The following is a 22,006-nucleotide window of genomic DNA, read 5'->3' as shown; positions in this document are numbered from 1 at the left end:
GGATGAGCCCTTTTGGGAGAAGTCCTCTTTGGAAAAGGCCATTTGGAATAAGTTTTTTTGGAAAATCCTCTTTGGAAAAGTCCTCTTTGGAAAAGTCCTCTTTGGAAAAAGCCTCTTTGGAAAACGCCCCTTTGGAAAAGACCTCCTTGGACCAAGCCTGTTTGAAAAAAGCCTTTTTGGAAGACTCTCTCCCTCAGATTAATCCAGCCTTGGGATGCTCTTGGGAAAGGCTTCCTTGGAAAAGGCTCTTTGGGAAAAGTTTCTTTGGAAAAGGCCATTTGGGAAAGGTTTCTTTGGAAAAGGCCGTTTGGAAGAAGTTTTTTTTGAAAAGGCCTCTTTGGGAAAAGACCCTCTTTGGAAGAGACCATTTAGGATGAGCCCATTTGGGAGAAGTCCTCTTTGGAAAAGTCCTCTTTGGAAAACGCCCCTTTGGAAAAGACCTCCTTGGACCAAGCCTGTTTGAAAAAAGCCTTTTTGGAAGACTTTCCCTCAGATTAATCCGATTTTCCCATTGTTTTCCATGCCCAGAAAGCCACTTGGAGGATGGAACCAGAACTGCTGGGAGGAGCAGGAGGAGGAGGAGGAGGAGCAGGCGAGGAAGGGCTGATCGAGTTCTACGGCTCCTTCAAGGAGATGTTTGAGTTCTTCTGCAAGAACAGCACGATCCACGGCACCGTCCGGCTGGTGTGCTCCGGCAGGAACCGCGCCAAGACGGCGTTCTGGACGCTGCTGCTGCTGGCCAGCCTTGGGATGCTCTTGGAAAAGGCTTCCTTGGAAAAGGCTCTTTGGGAAAAGTTTCTTTGGAAAAGGCCATTTAGGAAAAGGCCATTTGGGAAAGGTTTCTTTGGAAAAGGCCTCTTTGGGAGAAGGACGTCTTTGGAAGAGACGTCTTTGGAAGAGACGTCTTTGGAAGAGACCATTTGGGATGAGCCCATTTGGGAAAAGTCCTCTTTGGAAAAGGCCATTTGGAAAAGCCTTTTTTGGAAAAAATCTCTTTGGAAAACGCCCCTTTGGAAAAGACCTCCTTGGACCAAGCCTGTTTGAAAAAAGCCTTTTTGGAAGACTCTTTTCCTCAGATTAATCCGATTTTCCCATTGTTTTCCATGCCCAGAAAGCCACTTGGAGGATGGAACCAGAGCTGCCGGGAGCAGGAGGAGGAGGAGGAGGAGGCGAGGAAGGGCTGATCGAGTTCTACGGCTCCTTCAAGGAGATGTTTGAGTTCTTCTGCAAGAACAGCACGATCCACGGCACCGTCCGGCTGGTGTGCTCCGGCAGGAACCGCGCCAAGACGGCGTTCTGGACGCTGCTGCTGCTGGCCAGCCTCGCCATGCTCTACTGGCAGTTTGCCCTCATGTTCAGCCAGTTCTGGGCCTACCCCGTGGTGCTCACCATGTCCATGGACTCCGAGCCCAAAATGTTCCCGGCCGTCACCGTCTGCAACCTGGATCCCTACAGGTCAGCTGGGGTTTGGGAATGGGCTGGGACACGTTCCAAAGGTTTGGGAATGGGCTGGGATGTGTCACCGAAGGGTTGGGAATGGGCTGGGACACGTCCTAAAGGTTTGGGAATGGTCTGGAATCTGTCCCAAGGGTTTGGGAATGGGCTGGGACACGTCCTAAAGGTTTGGGAATGGGCTGGGATGTGTCCTAAGGCTTTGGGAATGGGCTGGGACACATCCTAAAGGTTTGGGAATGGTCTGTGATGTGTCACTAAAGGTTTGGGAACAGTCTGGGATGTGTCCCAAGGGTTTGGGAATGGTCTGTGATGTGTCACTAAAGGTTTGGGAATGGGCTGGGATGTGTCACCGAAGGGTTGGGAATGGGCTGGGATGTGTCACTGAAGGTTCGGGAACAGTCTGGGATGTATCCCAAGGGTTTGGGAATGGTCTGGGACACGTCCTAAAGGTTTGGGAATATCTGGAATCTGTCCCAAGGGTTTGGGAATGGGCTGGGATGTGTCCTGAAGGTTTGGGAAATTAAGAAATTAAATATTAAATCAATAAATGAAATATTAAATTAGTATAATTAGTGTTTGGTGTGCTGAGCAGCAGAATTTCTGGATATTCTCCCACAGACCCCAAGGAATAACCTTTCCATGGAGCCTGTGAGATCAGAAATACGGAATTTTTCCCGAAATGTGGATTTCCCCCCCCCCAATTTCTGCAGGTTTGAGCTGATCAGGGAGCAGCTGGAGCAGCTGGAGCGCATGGCCGAGGAGTCGCTGACCTTCCTGTACGGCCCCAAGGCCTCGGCCAGGCTGTCCCACCTCAGGGACAGGGACAGGGACAGGGACGGGGACAGGGACGGGGACAGGGACGGGGCCATCCCTGTCCAGCCCCGGGCCAACCTCAGCAGCAACTTCAGGCTCAGCCACAACTTCTCCCTGGTCAGGATGTGGGAGCCCAGGGCCGGCAGGAAACATTCCAGGGTGGGATTCCGGCTGGTGAGCGCGGCTGCGGCGGAAAGGGCGGCGGGGGCACCTCAGGGTGGGGGGGGCACCCCAGAGAAATTGGGGGTTCACCCCAAAATGCATGGGGGGGCACCCCAAAATACATGGGGATCGGGATTTATCCCAAAGAAACTGGGGGTGCACCCCAAAATACATGGGGATCAGGATTTATCCCAAAGAAACTGGGGGTGCACCCCAAAATACATGGGGATCAGGATTTATCCCAAAGAAACTGGGGGTGCACCCCAAAATACATGGGGATCAGGATTTATCCCAAAGAAACTGGGGGTGCACCCCAAAATACATAATATAATATAATATAATATAATATAATATAATTAATATAATATAATATGATTAATATAATATAATATAATATAATATAATGTAATATAATATAATGTGATATGATATGATATGATATGATATGATATGATATGATATGATATGATATATAATAGGATATAATATAATATAATATAATATGATATAACATAACATAACATAACATAACATAACATAACATAACATAACATAACATAACATAACGATGTGATGTTATATTGTGATGTGATGTTATATTATATTATATCATTGACATAACATACCACAACTGATATACGACACCCTAGCCAGCCAACCCTAACCCCCCACGGCCCACAATTCCCACCCCAGTCCCATTCCCATCCCCATTCCCATTCCCAGCCCCATTCCCAGTCCCAGTCCCATTCCCATTCCCATTCCCATTCCCAGCCCCATTCCCAGCCCCATTCCCAGTCCCAGTCCCAGTCCCATTCCCAGTCCCATCCCCATTCCCATTCCCATTCCCAATCCCAGCCCCATTCCCAGTCCCAGTCCCAGCCCCATTCCCAATCCCAGCCCCATTCCCAGCCCCATCCCCAGCCCCATTCCCAGTCCCATTCCCATTCCCAGCCCCATTCCCAGTCCCATCCCCAGCCCCATTCCCAATCCCAGTCCCAGTCCCATTCCCAGTCCCATTCCCATCCCCATTCCCATCCCCATCCCCATCCCCAGCCCCATTCCCATTCCCAGTCCCAGTCCCATTCCCATCCCCATTCCCATTCCCATTCCCATTCCCAGCCCCATTCCCAGCCCCATTCCCAGTCCCATTCCCAGTCCCATCCCCATTCCCATTCCCATTCCCATTCCCAATCCCAGCCCCATTCCCATTCCCAGCCCCATTCCCATTCCCATTCCCAGTCCTATTCCCGTCCCCATCCCCATTCCCATCCCCATTCCCATTCCCAGCCCCATTCCCATCCCCATCCCCAGCCCCATTCCCATTCCCAGCCCCATCCCCAGCCCCATCCCCAGCCCCATTCCCATTCCCAGCCCCATCCCCATTCCCATTCCCATTCCCATTCCCAGCCGCTCACATCCCCTTTTCCCCGTGTCCCAGTGCAACGCCACGGGCGGGAATTGCCTGTTCAGCTCGCAGGCGTCGGGCGCGGCCGCGCTGCAGGAGTGGCTCCGCTTCCACTACATCAACCTGGTGGCGCAGCTGCCGCCGGCGCTGGCCCGGGCCCCGCGGCGCTTCCCGGAGCTCGTGTACTCGTGCCAGTACGACGGCGAGCCCTGCCGGCCCAGGTGGGGCCAGGGGGGACACGGGGAACGGGATCCGTGGAGAGGCGGCACGCCGCGGCACAGAGCCGTTTGCTGGCTCTCTTCTAGTCTCTAAATCTATTTTTAACTCTATTTCATCCTCTAAAGTTATTTGCTGGCTCTGTTCTAGTCTCTAAATCTATTTTTAACTCTATTTCATTCTCTAAAGTTATTTGCTAACTCTATTGTATTCTCTAAATCTATTTTTTAACTCTATTTCATTCTCTAAAGTTATTTGCTAACTCTATTGTATTCTCTAAATCTATTTTTTAACTCTATTTCATTCTCTAAAGCCATTTGCTGGCTCTGCTGTATTCTCTAAATCTATTTTTTAACTCTATTGTATTCTCTAAATTTATTTTCTAACTCTATTGTATTCTCTAAAGTTATTTGCTAACTCTATTTCATTCTCTAAAGTTATTTGCTAACTCTATTGTATTCTCTAAATCTATTTTCTAACTCTATTGTATTCTCTAAATCTATTTTTTAACCCTATTGTATTCTCTTAAGTTATTTGCTAACTCTATTTTATTCTCTAAAGTTATTTGCTAACTCTATTCTCTAAATTTATTTTCTAACTCTATTCTCTAAAGTTATTTTCTAACTCTATTGTATTCTCTTAAGTTATTTGCTAACTCTATTTTATTCTCTTAAGTTATTTGCTAACTCTATTTTATTCTCTAAAGTTATTTTCTAACTCTATTCTCTAAATTTATTTTTTAACTCTATTGTATTCTCTAAATTTATTTTCTAACTCTATTGTATTTTCTTAAGTTATTTGCTAACTCTATTTTATTCTCTAAAGTTATTTGCTAACTCTATTCTCTAAAGTTATTTTCTAACTATTTTATCTCTAAAGTTGTTTTCTAACTCTATTTTATTCTCTAAAGTTGTTTTCTAACTATTGTATTCTCTAAATTTATTTTCTAACTCTATTCTCTAAAGTTATTTTCTAACTTTATTTTATTCTCTAAAGTTATTTGCTAACTCTATTGTATTCTCTAAAGTTCCAGTAAAATCCCATTAAATTTCTCTTGATTTCCAGTAAAATTCCATCAAATCTCTCTTGATTTTCCAGTAAAATCCCATCAAATTTCTCTTGATTTTCCAGTAAAATCCCATTAAATCTCTCTTGATTTTCCAGTAAAATCCCATCAAATTTCTCTTGATTTTCCAGTAAAACTCCATCAAACCACTCTTGATTTTCCAGTGATTCCCATTTTCCCAAACACCTCCAGCTTGGAATTACGGTCATAAATCAAATAATTAAAATTCCATCCAATCTCTCTTGCCTTTCCAGTGATTCCCATTTTCCCAGACACCTCCAGCTTGGAATCAAGGTCATAAATCAAATGATTAAACCCCGTGAAATCTCTGATTTTCCAGTGATTACGTTCCCTTCCACCACCCAGTTTTTGGGAGCTGCTACACTTTTAACAGCAGGGGGACAGATCCCTTCTGGAAAGCCACAAAACCAGGAATTCCTTATGGTGAGTGATCTCCAAAACGGGGAAAAAAGAGCCAAAATTAAGAGGGTTTTTTTTTTTTTTTTGGCAATTACTGTGCCACCACAATATGATTATTTTAAGCCCCAGCAGCATCTGGGCTTTAAAAAAAAAAAAAAAAAAAAAGCAGAATTTCTTTTTAGTTTGGAGCGGGATGTGCTCACAGTGTTTTTTTGCAGAATATTGGGGTTTATTTATAGGGTTATTTATAATTTATTATGGGATTATTGAGGGTTTGGAATAGCTGCCATTGTCACCAGGGCTCTAAGAATTAAAAATGGCTCTTGAGGGATCCCAGAGTCCAAATGTGGGTTTGTTGGGTTTTATTTATGGGGTTTTATTTATTTATAGGGTTATTATAATTTATAATTTATAATTTATAATTTATAATTTATAATTTATAATTTATTATGGGATTATTGAAGATTTGGAATAGGTGCCATTATCACCAGGAGTCTAAGAATTAAAAATGGCTTTTCTGGGATCCAAAATGAGGGATCCCAGAAACCAAATCTGGATTTGTTGTGTTTTATTTATAGGGTTTTATTTATTTATAGGGTTGTTACTATTATTTATTGTTTATTGTTTCTTTTTTTTATTTATTATGGGATTCCTGAAGGTTTGGAATAGGTACCATTGTCACCAGGGCTCTGGGGAATAAAAATGGCTCTTGAGGGATCCCAGAGTCCAAATGTGGGTTTGTTGGGTTTTATTTATGGGGTTTTATTTATTTATAGGGTTATTATAATTTATAATTTATAATTTATAATTTATAATTTATAATTTATAATTTATAATTTATTATGGGATTATTGAAGATTTGGAATAGGTGCCATTATCACCAGGAGTCTAAGAATTAAAAATGGCTTTTCTGGGATCCAAAATGAGGGATCCCAGAACCCAAGTCTGGATTTGTTGTGTTTTATTTATAGGGTTTTATTTATTTATAGGGTTGTTACTATTATTTATTGTTTATTGTTTCTTTTTTTTATTTATTATGGGATTCCTGAAGGTTTGGAATAGGTACCATTGTCACCAGGGCTCTGGGGAATAAAAATGGCTCTTGAGGGATCCCAGAGTCCAAATGTGGGTTTGTTGGGTTTTATTTATGGGGTTTTATTTATTTATAGGGTTTTTATAATTTATAATTTATAATTTATAATTTATAATTTATTATGGGATTATTGAAGATTTGGAATAGGTGCCATTATCACCAGGAGTCTAAGAATTAAAAATGGCTCTTGAGGGATCCCAGAGTCCAAATGTGGGTTTGTTGGGTTTTATTTATAGGGTTATTATGATTTATGATTTATGATTTATGATTTATAATTTATGATGGGATTGATTATTGAAACTTTGGAGTGGGCACCATTGTCACCCGGGCTCTGAGGAGTAAAACTGGCTTTTCTGGGACCCAAAATGAACCCAAACAGAGCCCAAAGCTGGGCCCCAAACCCAAACAGGAGGGATTTGCCCAGAGCTGGGCACTCTCCTGTCCCCAGGGCTGTCCCCATCCCCCAGGGCTGTCCCTGTCCTGTCCCCTGTGTGTCCCAATCCCCCCGTGTGTGTCCCCAGGGCTGTCCCTGTCCTGTCCCCTGTGTGTCCCCAGGGCTGTCCCTGTCCTGTCCCCTGTGTCCCCAGGCTGTCCCTGTCCTGTCCCCTGTGTGTCCCCAGGGCTGTCCCCATCCCCCAGGGCTGTCCCTGTCCTGTCCCCTGTGTCCCCAGGCTGTCCCTGTCCTGTCCCCTGTGTGTCCCCAGGGCTGTCCCCATCCCCCAGGGCTGTCCCTGTCCTGTCCCCCGTGTGTCCCCAGGGCTGTCCCTGTCCTGTCCCCATCCCCCAGGCTGTCCCTGTCCTGTCCCCTGTGTGTCCCCAGGGCTGTCCCCATCCCCCAGGGCTGTCCCTGTCCTGTCCCCTGTGTCCCCAGGCTGTCCCTGTCCTGTCCCCATCCCCCAGGCTGTCCCTGTCCTGTCCCCTGTGTGTCCCAGGCTGTCCCTGTCCTGTCCCCATCCCCCAGGCTGTCCCTGTCCTGTCCCCTGTGTCCCCAGGGCTGTCCCCATCCCCCAGGGCTGTCCCTGTCCTGTCCCCTGTGTGTCCCAATCCCCCCGTGTGTGTCCCCAGGGCTGTCCCTGTCCTGTCCCCTGTGTCCCCAGGGCTGTCCCTGTCCTGTCCCCCGTGTGTCCCCAGGGCTGTCCCTGTCCTGTCCCCTGTGTGTCCCAATCCCCCCGTGTGTGTCCCCAGGGCTGTCCCTGTCCTGTCCCCTGTGTGTCCCCAGGCTGTCCCTGTCCTGTCCCCTGTGTCCCCAGGCTGTCCCTGTCCTGTCCCCTGTGTGTCCCCAGGCTGTCCCTGTCCTGTCCCGTGTGTCCCCAGGCTGTCCCTGTCCTGTCCCCTGTGTGTCCCCAGGGCTGTCCCTGTCCTGTCCCCTGTGTGTCCCAGGCTGTCCCTGTCCTGTCCCCTGTGTGTCCCAGGCTGTCCCTCTCCTGTCCCCTGTGTGTCCCCAGGGCTGTCCCTGTCCTGTCCCCTGTGTCCCCAGGGCTGTCCCTGTCCTGTCCCCTGTGTGTCCCAATCCCCCCGTGTGTGTCCCCAGGGCTGTCCCTGTCCTGTCCCCTGTGTGTCCCAATCCCCCCGTGTGTGTCCCCAGGGCTGTCCCTGTCCTGTCCCCTGTGTGTCCCAATCCCCCCGTGTGTGTCCCCAGGGCTGTCCCTGTCCTGTCCCCTCTGTGTCCCCAGGCTGTCCCTGTCCTGTCCCCCGTGTGTCCCATCCCCTCTGTGTGTCCCCAGGCTGTCCCTGTCCTGTCCCCGGTGTGTCCCAACCCCCCCCGTGTGTCCCCAGGCTGTCCCTGTCCTGTCCCCCGTGTGTCCCATCCCCTCTGTGTGTCCCCAGGCTGTCCCTGTCCTGTCCCCCGTGTGTCCCAATCCCCTCTCCGTGTGTCCCCAGGGTTGTCCCTGTCCTGTCCCCCGTGGTCCATCCCCCCCGTGTGTCCCCAGGCTGTCCCTGTCCTGTCCCCCGTGTGTCCCAATCCCCTCTCGTGTGTCCCCAGGGTTGTCCCTGTCCTGTCCCCCGTGTGTCCCAATCCCCTCTCCGTGTGTCCCCAGGGTTGTCCCTGTCCTGTCCCCCGTGTGTCCCATCCCCCCCCGTGTGTCCCCAGGGCTGTCCCTGTCCTGTCCCCCGTGTGTCCCATCCCCCCCGTGTCCCCAGGGCTGTCCCTGTCCTGTCCCCCGTGTGTCCCAATCCCCCCCGTGTGTCCCCAGGGCTGTGTCCCTGTCCTGTCCCCCGTGTGTCCCAATCCCCTCTCCGTGTGTCCCCAGGGCTGTCCCTGATCCTGCGGGCCGAGCAGAAGGAGCACATCCCGCTGCTGTCCACCGTGGCCGGGGTGAAGGTGATGATCCACAGCCACAACCAGACGCCGTTCCTGGAGCACGAGGGCTTCCACATCCGCCCGGGCATCGCCACCACCATCGCCATCCGCCAGGTGGGCACGGGGGACAAATTCCAGCCATGCCAAACCGTGCCAAGCTGTGCCAAACTGTGCCAAACCATGCCAAACCATCCCCAACCATCCCCAACCGTCCCAAATGTGGCCTTTTGGCATCCGCCAGGTGGGCACAGGGGAACAAAATCCAGCCATGCCAAACCGTGCCAAATTGTGCCAAACCATCTCCAACCATCCCAACCATCCCCAACCATCCCAAACCATCCCAAATCATCCCAAACCATCCCACACCATTCCCAAACCATGCCACACCATCCCAACCATCCCAACCCATCCCAAACCATCCCAAACCATCCCAACCATCTCAACCATCCCAACCATCCCAACCATCCCAACCCATCCCAACCATCCCAACCATCCCAAACCATCCCCAACCATCCCCAACCATCCCAAACCATCCCAAACCATCCCAACCATCTCAACCATCCCAACCATCCCAACCATCCCAACCCATCCCAAACCATCCCAAACCATCCCCAACCATCCCAAACCATCCCCAACCATCCCAAACCATCCCAAACCATCCCCAACCATCCCAACCCATCCCAAACCATCCCACACCATTCCCAAACCATGCCACACCATCCCAACCATCCCAACCATCCCAAATCATCCCAAACCATCCCAAACCATCCCAACCATCCCAAATCATCCCAAACCATTCCCAACCATCCCAAATCATCCCAAACCATCCCAACCATCCCAACCCATCCCAACCATCCCCAACCATCCCAACCCATCCCAAACCATCCCAAACCATCCCAACCATCTCAACCATCTCAACCATCCCAACCCATCCCAAACCATCCCAAACCATCCCAAACCATCTCAACCATCTCAACCATCTCAACCATCCCAAATCATCCCAAACCATTCCCAACCATCCCACACCATCCCTTCCTGCAGTGAAGCCCAGAGGGTGATGGCTGGCTTTAATGAACCCTGCTAATCACCCAGGGCTCCAATTAACCCTGCTAATCACTCGGGGCACTAATTAATGAACCCTGCTAATGAATCACCCCGGGCTCCTCCGTGTCCCCGCAGGACCAGGTGAATCGCCTGGGCGGCAACTACGGCAAGTGCACCACGGACGGGGCCGACGTGGCCGTGGAGCTGCTCTACAACAACTCCTACACCCTGCAGGTACCGAGCCTGGCCTAGCTAAGCCTGGCTTAGCCAGACTGGAGCTGTTCTATAACAACTCCTACACCCTGCAGGTACCGAGCCTTGGCCTAGCTAAGCCTGGCTTAGCCAGGCTGGAGCTGCTCTACAACAACTCCTACACCCTGCAGGTACCGAGCCTGGCTTAGCTAAACCCGGCTTAGCCAGACTGCAACTGCCCTACAACAACTCCTACACCCTGCAGGTACCGAGCCTGGCCTAGCTAAACCCGGCTTAGCCAGGCTGGAGTTGTTCTACAACAACTCCTACACCCTGCAGGTACCGAGCCTGGCCTAGCTAAACCCGGCTTAGCCAGGCTGCAACTGCCCTACAACAACTCCTACACCCTGCAGGTACCGAGCCTGGCCTAGCTAAACCCGGCTTAGCCAGGCTGCAACTGCCCTACAACAACTCCTACACCCTGCAGGTACCGAGCCTGGCCTAGCTAAACCCGGCTTAGCCAGGCTGCAACTGCCCTACAACAACTCCTACACCCTGCAGGTACCGAGCCTGGCCTAGCTAAACCCGGCTTAGCCAGGCTGGAACTGCTCTACAACAACAGCTCCAATTTTTTTTTGCCCTTGTCTCCTAAGAGCTTCATCCCAGAGATTTGGAATTTTTTTTTTAATTTATGCAATTTCCCCCCTCCACTTTTCTCCTACCAGTTCCACCCTACAGATTCCAATTTTTTTTTTATTTTTTTCAATGCGATTTTCCTCCCCACCTTTTCTGCCGCCAGTTCCCCCCCAGAGCCCCGGAACGTTCCCGTTGATGCCGTGTTTCCCTGTCCCCAGGCCTGCCTGCACTCGTGCTTCCAGCGCGCCATGCTGCGCCAATGCGGCTGCGGCTACATCTACTACCCGCTGCCCGCCGGGGGGCGCTACTGCGACTACAGTCGCCAGCCCGAATGGGGTAAGGCAGCGGGGCACTAAAAATAAAAATAAAAATTAAAATTAAAATTAAAATTAATAATAATAAACCTGGGAAACAATCCCCGGGATTGCCCGGGAATAGCGACTACAGCCGCCAGCCCGAATGGGGTAAGGCAGCGGGGCACTAAAAATAAAAATAAAATAAAAATAATAATAATATCCGGGGAAATAATCCCTGGGATTGCCCGGGAATAGCGACTACAGCCGCCAGCCCGAATGGGGTAAGGCAGCGGGGCACTAATAAAAATAAAAATAAAAATAAAAATTAAAATTAAAATTAAAATTAAAATTAAAATTAATAATAATAAACCTGGGAAACAATCCCTGGGATTGCCCGGGAATAGCGACTACAGCCGCCAGCCCGAATGGGGTAAGGCAGCGGGGCAGAGATAAAAATTAAAATTAAAATTAAAATTAAAATTAAAATATAAAAATTATAATAATATTCTGGGAAACAATCCCCGGGATTGCCTGGGAATAGCGACTACAGCCGCCAGCCCGAATGGGGTAAGGCAGCGGGGCACTAAAAATAAAAATTAAAATAATAATAATAATAATATCCGGGGAAATAATCCCTGGGATTGCCCGGGAATAGCGACTACAGCCGCCAGCCCGCCTGGGGTAAGGCAGCGGGGCACTAATAAAAATAAAAATAAAAATAAAAATAAAAATAAAATAAATAATAATAAACCTGGGAAACAATCCCCGGGATTGCCTGGGAATAGCGACTACAGCCACCAGCCCGAATGGGGTAAGGCAGCGGGGCAGAGATAAAAATAATAATTAAAATAATAATAATAATCATCATCATCATCATCAAAATAAATCCTGGGAATTCGTTGGATCCTAGAAACAATCCCAGGGATTTCCATGGAGATAAATCCCTGGGATTCACTGATTCCCTGGGATAAAATCCCTGGGATAAAATCCCTGGGATTTCCATGGAGATAAATCCCTGGGATTCCCCGATTCCCTGGGATAAAATCCCTGGGATTTCCATGGAGATAAATCCCTGGGATTCCCCGATTCCCTGGGATAAAATCCCTGTGATTCATGATTCCCTGGGATAAAATCCCTGGCATTTCCATGGAGATAAATCCCTGGGATTCACTGATTCCCTGGGATAAAATCCCTGGGATTTCCATGGAGATAAATCCCTGGGATTCCCCGATTCCCTGGGATAAAATCCCTGGGATTCACTGATTCCCTGGGATAAAATCCCTGGGATTTCCATGGAGATAAATCCCTGGGATTCACTGATTCCCTGGGATAAAATCCCTGGGATTTCCACGGAGATAAATCCCTGGGATTCACTGATTCCCTGGGATAAAATCCCTGGGATTTCCATGGAGATAAATCCCTGGGATTCACTGATTCCCTGGGATAAAATCCCGGGAATTCCCGATTCCCTGGGAAATCCTGGAATCCCGGCATTCCCGGCTTTAGGCGTGGGAATCGCCTTTAAGGAATTCCCTCCCAACCCCAAATCCGGGGATTTTAGGATTTAATTCCTCTTTTTTTTTTCCTTTCGGGGGAGTCCCAGGGGGAGCGGGAATTCCAGGAATTGGATTCCCGGGAATCCCCAGTGCCGTTCTTGCTCCCCGTTTTCCAGGGCACTGCTTTTACCAGCTGTCCCGGCGGCTCCGCAGTCACCGCCTGGATTGTTTCCAGCACTGCCCCAAGCCCTGCAGGTGAGCCCCGGATCCCAACTTCATTTCCATTTCATTTGCATTTCATTTGAATTTCATTTGAATTTCATTTGAATTCGGACCTCTTCTAATTGGAATTTAATCTAAATGGGATTGAGTTTAACTTGAACGTAAGTTAAAATTAAATTTCAGTTTATGCTCCCATCTTTGGTAGGTTCAATTCGCTTTTAATTTGAATTTAATCGAAATTTTAAATTTAATTTAAGTTAAAATGAAATTTCAGTTTATGCTCCCATCTTTGGTTCAATTCGCTTTTAATTTGAATTTAATCTAAATTTTAGATTTAATTTAAGTGAAAATGAAATCTCAGTTTATGCTCCCATCTTTGATAGGTTAAATTTGCTTTTAATTTGAATTTAATCGAAATTTTAGATTTAATTTAAGTGAAAATGAAATCTCAGTTTATGCTCCCATCTTTGATAGGTTAAATTTGCTTTTAATTTGAATTTAATCTAAATTTTAAATTTAATTTAAGTTAAAATGAAATGTCAGTTTATGCTCCCATCTTTGGTTCAATTCGCTTTTAATTTGAATTTAATCTAAATTTTAAATTAAATTTAAGTGAAAACGAAATTTCAGTTTAATGCTCCCATCTTTGGTTTGTTCAATTCGCTTTTAATTTGAATTTAATCGAAATTTTAAATTTAATTTAAGTTAAAATGAAATTTCAGTTTAATGCTCCCATCTTTGGTTCAATTCGCTTTAATTTGAATTTAATCGAAATTTTAAATTTAATTTAAGTGAAAATGAAATCTCAGTTTAATGCTCCCATCTTTGATTCATTCAATTTGCTTTTAATTTGAATTTAATCAAAATTTTAAATTTAATTTAAGTTAAAATTAAATTTCAGTTTAATGCGCCCATCTGTTTTAGGTTCAACTCACTTTGAATTTAAAAATGAAAATTTAAATTTAAAATTAAACTTTAATTTTTATTTAAAATTAAATTTCAATTTATGCTCCCATCTTTTTTAGGTTCAATTCACTTTGAATTTGAATTTAATCTTAATTAGATTTGGTTTAAAATTAATGTAAGTTAAAATTAAATTTCAATTTATGCTCCCATCTTTTAAAATTTTAATTGAAATTGAAATTAAAATTAATGTAATCTATATGAAATTTAATCTAAATGTAATGGAAATTGAAATTAAATTTTAATTTAATTCTCACATCTTTTTAAAATTTAATTTAAATTGAAATTAAATTTAATCAAAATTTAATGTAATCTATATGAAATTTATTCTAAATGTAATGTAAGTTAAAATTAAATTTTAATTTAATGCTCCCATCTTTTTAAAATTTAATTTAAATTGAAATTAAATTTAATCGAAATGTAATGTAATCTAAATAAGAGTTAGTTTAAAACAGGTGAATTCCCATTTTTTCAGCATTCCCGGTTTTCTCTCCCCAGGGAATCCCTGTACAAGGTCTCAGCTGGCACAGCCAAGTGGCCCTCGCTGAAATCCCAGGTACGGCAAAAATTCCAGTCAGGAACATTCCAGGAATTAATATTCCAGGAATTAACATTCCAGTCATGAATATTCCAATAGAAACATTCCAGTCATGAATATTCCAGGAATTAATATTCCAATAATGAATATTCCAGTCATGAATATTCCAATAATGAATATTCCAGTCGTGAATATTCCAATGGAAACATTCCAATATCAAATATTCCAGTAACAAATCTCCCAATGACAAACATTCCAATAATGAACGTTCCAATAACAAACATTCCATTAACAAATATTCCAATGCCAACATTCCATTAACAAATATTCCAATGCCAACATTCCATTAACAAATATTCCAATGCCAACATTCCATTAAGAATATTCCAATGCCAACATTCCATTAACAATATCCCATTAACAACATTCCAATGCCAACATTCCATTAACAACATTCCAATGCCAACATTCCATTAACAAATATTCCAATGCCAACATTTCAATGCCAACATTCCACTGCCAACATTCCATTAACAATATCCCATTAACAACATTCCACTGCCAACATTCCAATGCCAAATATTCCAATGCCAATGTTCCAATGCCAACATTCCAATGCCAACATTCCATTAACAACATTCCAATGCCAACATTCCAATGCCAACATTCCCATGGCAGGACTGGGTGCGCCAGGCTCTGCGGCACCAGAACGGCTACAACTCCAGCAGCAGCAGGTAAATCCCGGGATGTTCCCAATCCGTGGGGCCATCCCGATCCCTGGGGTCATCCCAATCCATGGGGCCATTCCAATCCATGGGGTCATCCCTGTCCATGGGGTCATCCCCGTCCTTGGGGCCATCCCAATCTGTGGGGTCTGGGATGGGGCAGGGAGGGCAGCAGGGAAATCCTGGGAATGCCCCGGTCCCAACTGGGAATGTCCCAGTGCCCACTGGGAATGCCCCGGTACCCACTGGGAATTTCCCAGTCCCAACTGAGAATGTCCCAGTGCCCACTGGGAATGCCCCGGTACCCACTGGGAACGCCCCGGTACCCACTGGGAATTTCCCAGTCCCAACTGAGAATGTCCCAGTCCCCACTGGGAATGTCCCGGTCCCCACTGGGAACGCCCCGGTTCCCACTGGGAATGTCCCAGTCCCAACTGGGAATGCCCCGGTGCCCACTGGGAATGTCCCAGTCCCAACTGGGAATGCCCCGGTGCCCACTGGGAATGTCCCAGTCCCAACCGGGAATGCCCCGGGGCCCACTGGGAATGCCCCGGTGCCCACTGGGAATGTCCCAGTCCCCACTGGGAATGCCCTGGTCCCAACTGGGAATGCCCCAGTCCCAACTGGGAATGCCCCGGGGCCCACTGGGAATGCCCCGGTACCCACTGGGAATGCCCCGGTGCCCACTGGGAATGCCCCGGTGCCCACTGGGAATGCCCCGGTGCCCTCGGGGAATGCTCCGGTGCCCACTGGGAATGCCCCGGTACCCACTGGGAATGCCCCGGTGCCCTCGGGGAATGCCCCAGTCCCCACTGGGAACGCCCCGGTCCCAGCTGGGAATGCCCCAGTCCCAACTGGGAATGCCCCGGTGCCCAGCTGGGAACGCCCCGGTGCCCACTGGGAATGCGCCGGTCCCAACTGGGAATGCCCTGGTACCCACTGGGAATGCCCCAGTCCCAGCTGGGAACGTCCCAGTCCCCACTGGGAACGCCCCGGTACCCACTGGGAATGCCCCAGTCCCAGCTGGGAACGCCCCGGTCCCCACTGGGAACGCCCCGGTCCCCACTTGGAACGCCCCGGTGCCCACTGGGAATGCCGCGGTGCCCAGCGGGAGCGCGGCGGTGCCGGTGCCGCCGGCGGTGCCAGCTGCGCGTGTCGCTGCAGGAGGGACGTCGCCAAGGTCACCGTGTTCTACCGGCAGCTGAACTCGCAGGCCGTGCGCGAGGCCCCGCTGCTCTCCGTAGGTGCCGCTTCCCCGACAGCCCCTCCGCTAATCCCTGCTCGCGGCATTCCTCACGGGCTCATTCCCGAATTCCTGATGCGCTTGTTCCCAAATTCCTCACGGGCTCATTCCCGAATTCCTCACACGCTCGTTCCCAAATTCCTCACGAGCTCATTCCCGAATTCCTGATGCGCTCGTTCCCAAATTCCTCACGGGCTCATTCCTGGATTCCTCACGGGCTCATTCCCGAATTCCTCACACGCTCGTTCCCAAATTCCTCACGAGCTCATTCCCGAATTCCTGATGCGCTTGTTCCCAAATTCCTGACAGGCTCATTCCCGAATTCCTCACGCGCTCGTTCCCAAATTCCTCACAGGCTCATTCCCGAATTCCTCACGGGCTCATTCCTGGATTCCTCACGGGCTCATTCCCGGATTCCTCACGGGCTCATTCCCAAATTCCTCACGGGCTCATTCCCGGATTCCTCACGGGCTCATTCCCAAATTCCTGACAGGCTCATTCCCGAATTCCTCATGCACTCATTCCCGAATTCCTGACAGGCTCATTCCCGAATTCCTGACAGGCTCATTCCCAAATTAATTATTTTTATATTATATAGAAAAAAACATAAAAAAGGAAAATAAAGCCCCAAACCTTTCCCTTTTTGGGGTTTTTTTTGCAGGAGAACCTGCTGCTGGCAGCTTTGGGATTGGTGTTGGGGTTTTATTTAGGGAAAATTATTGGGAAATTGAACTGCTGATCCCATATGTTCCAAATCTGGGTGTGAGGAATAGAAAAAACATAAAAAAGGAAAATAAAGCCCCAATCCTTTCCCTTTTTTGGGTTTTTTTTGCAGGAGAACCTGCTGCTCTCCAGCTTTGGGATTGGTTTTGGGTTTTTATTTAGGGAAAATTATTGGGAAATTGAACCACTGATCCCATATGTTCCAAATCTGGGTGTGAGGAATAGAAAAAACATAAAAAAGGAAAATAAAGCCCCAAACCTTTCCCTTTTTTGGGTTTTTTTGCAGGAGAACCTGCTGCTCTCCAGCATGGGCAGCCAGTGGAGCCTCTGGTTCGGCTCCTCGGTGCTCTCGGTGGTGGAGATGCTGGAGCTGCTCCTGGACACCCTGGTCCTGTCCCTGCTCTTCTGCTTCCAGAGGCTCCGGGCCGGGAGGGGCCCCAGGCCCGGCCCAAATTTAGGCCTGGCCCAGGGAAATTCCCGGGAATTGCGGGAGGGGCAGGAGGGAGCCCCAGGTTTGGGGTCGGGGCAGCTGCGGGATGGGGGTGGGAACGGGCAGGAGCGGGATTTGGGACAGCCCTGAGGAGATGGGGGTGAGAGGGGAGGAATTCCCAAATTCTGGGGGAAAACTCCCAGGGACATCCTGGATCCAGAGCTGAGCTTGGCAATGCTTGGAATTCCCAAATTCTGGGGGAAAACTCCCAGGGACATCCTGGATCCAGAGCTGAGGGGGATGGAGAGGATTAGAATTCCCAAATTCTGGGGGAAAAGTCCCAGGGACATCCTGGATCCACAGCTGAGGGGGGTGGAGAGGATTAGAATTCCCAAATTCTGGGGGAAAAGTCCCAGGGACATCCTGGATCCACAGCTGAGCTTGGCAATGCTTGGAATTCTCCTGGAATTCCCTGAATTCTGACGGAAAGGTGCCAGGGATGTCCTGGATCCACAGCTGGGAGGTTCCTGAGCGTGGCAATGCTTGGAATCTAGCTGGGCTCTGATCCCAGCTGGAATTCCCAAAAACCTCCCTCCCTCTGGAATTCCCAAAAACCTCCCTCCCTCTGGAATTCCCAAACTCTCCTTCACTCTGGAATTCCCAAACCCCTCTGGGCTCTGATCCCAGCTGGAATTTCCAAAAACCTCCTGGAATTCCCAAAAACCTCCTGAATTCCCAAAACCCTTCTTGGGTCTGATCCCTCCTGGAATTCCCAAAAACCTCTGGAATTCCCAAAAACCTCTGGAATTCCCAAAAACCTCCTGGAATTCCCAAAAATCTCCTGGAATTCCCAAACCCTCTGGAATTCCTGCTGCTCCAGGGCTGGGCTCGGGATTTCTGCTGCTTTTGGATTTCCCAGGAAATTCCCAGACTCTTCCAGAGGGAATAAAGAGGAAAAAAAAAAACGGGATCGGGAATTCTTTCGGTCCCAGAAAAAGCAACAGATTCCTGTGGAATCTGTTGATAACAGAGATAATGCTAATTTCTGCTAATTTTTGTTAATTTCTGTTAATATTTCTGTTAACTTCTGTTAATTTCTGTTAATATTTCTGTAAATGTTTATTAATTTCTGTAAATTCCTGTACATTTTTGTTAATATTTCTGTTAATGTCTGTTAATGTCTGTTAATTTTTGTTAATATTTCTGTTAATATTTCTGTTAATATTTCCGTTTGTTTCTGTTAATGTTTGGCAATTTTTGTTAATATATCTGTTAATTTTTGTTAATTTTTGTTAATTTTTGTTAATTTCTGTTAAAAAAAAACCTTCTGAGTCCCCCAGGTGTCATCAGGTGTCCCCAGGTGTGCCCAGGTGTCCCCAGGTGTGCCCAGTTGTGCCCCAGGTGTGCCCAGGTGTGCCCCAGGAGTCCCCCAGGTGTGCCCAGGTGTGCCCAAGTGTGCCCAGGTGTGCCCCAGGAGTCCCGCAGGTGCCACCTCAGGGGACAGCAGCGTCTCCACCCAACCCACCCCGTGCTGGCACCAAGGTCCCTCCCGGTGTCCCCACCCAGGTGTCCCCTCCCGGTGGGAATTCCCGTCCCGGCAGCCCAAGGAGCCGTTCCCGGGGCAGCAGGGGACATTGCCACCCTCCTGGAGCCTCCACATTCCCTTTTCTCCCTCAGCCCCTCTGTCCCCGGGGCTGTCCCATCCCTGTCCCAACCCTGTCCCATCCCTGTCACCAACCCTGTCCCAACCCTGTCCCAGCCCTGTCCCAACCCTGTCCCATCCCTGTCCCATCCCTGTCCCAACCCTGCTCCAACCCTGCTCCAACCCTGCTCCAACCCTGTCCCAACCCTGTCCCATCCCTGTCCCATCCCTGTCCCAACCCTGCCCCAACCCTGTCCCCAGCTGTCCTCTGGCTCTGTCCCCAACCCTGTCCCCATCCCTGTCCCATCCCTGTCACCAACCCTGTCCCCAACCCTGCCCCACCTCTGTCCCAACCCTGTCCCCAGCTCTGTCACCAACCCTGTCCCATCCCTGTCCCAGCCCTGTCCCAACCCTGTCCCATCCCTGTCCCCATCCCTGTCCCAACCCTGTCCCATCCCTGTCCCATCCCTGTCCCCAACCCTGTCACCAGCCCTGTCCCAACCCTGTCCCATCCCTGTCCCCATCCCTGTCCCATCCCTGTCACCAACCCTGTCCCAACCCTGTCCCCAGCTCTGTCACCAACCCTGTCCCAACCCTGTCCCATCCCTGTCCCATCCCTGTCCCAACCCTGCTCCAACCCTGCTCCAACCCTGTCCCATCCCTGTCCCATCCCTGTCCCATCCCTGTCCCAACCCTGCCCCAACCCTGTCCCCAGCTGTCCTCTGGCTCTGTCCCCAACCCTGTCCCCATCCCTGTCCCATCCCTGTCACCATCCCTGTCCCCAACCCTGCCCCACCTCTGTCCCAACCCTGTCCCCAGCTCTGTCACCAACCCTGTCCCATCCCTGTCCCCAACCCTGTCACCAGCCCTGTCCCAACCCTGTCCCATCCCTGTCCCCATCCCTGTCCCAACCCTGTCCCATCCCTGTCCCAGCCCTGTCCCAACCCTGTCCCAACCCTGTCCCAACCCTGTCCCAACCCTGTCCCATCCCTGTCCCCATCCCTGTCCCATCCCTGTCCCATCCCTGTCCCATCCCTGTCCCAACCCTGTCCCATCCCTGTCCCCAGCTCTCCTCGGTGTCACCTCCCGGCCCCTTCTGCCTTTGAGAGGGACACGCGGGCAGGGGCAGCACCAGGGATGGGTGAGGAACTCCAAAACTCAAACCAGGAATTGCTAAAAAACTCAAACCAGGAATTGCTAAAAAACTCAACAATTCAAACCAGGAATTGCTAAAAAACTCAAACCAGGAATTGCTAAAAAACTCAACAATTCAAACCAGGAATTGGTTAAAAACTCCAAAACTCAAACCAGGAATTGCTAAAAAACTCAAAAATTCAAACCAGGAATTGGTGGGAAACTCAAAAATTCAACCCAGGATTTGCTAAAAAACTCAAATCAGGAATTGCTAAAAATCTCAAAAATTCAAACCAGGAATTGGTAAAAAACTCCAAAACTCAAACCAGGAATTGCTGAGGAACTCAAAAATTCAAACCAGGAATTGCTAAAAAACTCAAAAATTTAAACCAGGAATTGGTAAAAAACTCCAAAACTCAACCCAAGGATTGCTGAGAAACTCCAAAACTCAACCCAGGATTTGCTAAAAAACTCAAATCAGGAATTGCTAAAAAATCTCAAAAATTCCAGTCAGAAATTGGTAAAAACCTCAAAAACTCAACTCAGGAATTGGTAAAAAACTCAACCCAGGAATTGGTGAGGAACTCAAAAATTCAAACCAGGAATTGCTAAAAAACTCAGATCAGGAATTGCTAAAAAACTCAAAAATTCAAACCAGGAATTGGTGAAAAACTCAAAAATTCAAACCAGGAATTGCTAAAAAACACAGATCAGGAATTGCTAAAAATCTCAAAAATTCAAACCAGGAATTGGTGAAAAACTCAAAAATTCAAACCAGGAACTGGTAAAAACCTCAAAAACGTAACCCAGGAATTGGTGAGAAACTCCAAAACTCAACCCAGGAATTGGTGAGGAACTCAAAAATTCAAAGCAGGAATTGCTAAAAAACTCAGCTCAGGAATTGGTAAAAATCTCAAAAATTCAAACCAGGAATTGCTGAGGAACTCCAAGACTCAACCCAGGAACTGAGGAACTCAGAAATTCCACTTTTCCACCCGTGGCAGGAATTCCGGGCATTCCTTGAGCAGCTCCTGGGCTTTCCTTGCATAAACCCCAGAATTCCTGCTGCTCCTGACCCCGATTTTCCATTCCTGATATTTTGGCTGTTCCCGATCTCTCAATCCCCAAATCCTCCCTCCAAGTTCCCTCCTGGGAGCTGCAGGATGATTAATTACTGCTGATTAATGAATTAATTTGATGCTCTCAGAGCTATTTTCCAATGAATAATTCCATTTGATGCCCGGCACAGCTCAGCTCCTCACACCTGATTTTTTTTTTTTTTTTTTGGTTAAAGGCATCAAATCTTCCAATCCCACTTTTTTTTTTTTTTTTCTTAAATTTTTTAAAATTTTAAATTTTTTTTTCTTTTAAAATAATCCAAGAAATTTCCCAGCTCAGAGGCAGCAAGGCTGGAATAACCTGAAAGAATCCTGGAATATTTGAGAATTCCAGCTGGAATCGGAGCCCGGAGATCCAAACCCAGACTGGATCCAAGTCCAGGCCCTTGGGTCAAATAAAAGCGAGGGCAGGGAGAGAAAAATTCTCCCAAATCCCAAAAAAATTCCAAGGATGGAGGATCCTGGTGCCTGAGGGGACTTTGCTGTTCAATTCCTCCTGTTAAATGTGGTTAAATCCCAGGGATCTCTGGAAAAAATAAAATGAAAGAATGGAAAAAAAAAAAAGTATTTTTCCCCCTTGGAAAAATAAAAGGGAGAATGGAACATAAAAAAAAACAGGAAAAAAAAAAATCAATTTAGGGCATCAAAAATTCCAAGCAGGATGGTACAACA

At 47.9% G+C, this 22,006-nt stretch overlaps 1 protein-coding gene across 1 annotated transcript; it reads left to right on the top strand.

Moving 5' to 3' along the window:
• The first annotated feature begins 1,126 nt into the window (after positions 1-1,126).
• SCNN1D (sodium channel epithelial 1 subunit delta) lies at positions 1,127-19,220 on the top strand. Its single transcript, XM_053963199.1, has 12 exons — positions 1,127-1,455; positions 2,166-2,442; positions 3,869-4,056; positions 5,458-5,561; positions 8,883-9,046; positions 10,112-10,210; positions 11,023-11,140; positions 12,773-12,851; positions 14,280-14,337; positions 14,998-15,053; positions 16,209-16,284; positions 17,297-19,220. Exons 1-12 carry the CDS (start codon positions 1,127-1,129, stop codon positions 17,588-17,590), a joined length of 1,842 nt encoding a protein of 613 aa, XP_053819174.1. The 3' UTR covers positions 17,591-19,220.
• The last annotated feature ends 2,786 nt before the right edge of the window (positions 19,221-22,006 follow it).

Source organism: Vidua chalybeata, chromosome 22 (genome assembly GCF_026979565.1).
Source record: "Vidua chalybeata isolate OUT-0048 chromosome 22, bVidCha1 merged haplotype, whole genome shotgun sequence".
In the NCBI taxonomy this organism is placed as follows: Eukaryota; Metazoa; Chordata; class Aves; order Passeriformes; family Viduidae; genus Vidua; species Vidua chalybeata.
The sequence above is the reverse complement of the archived record's forward strand: the minus strand, read 5'-3'. Positions and strand labels throughout refer to the sequence as shown.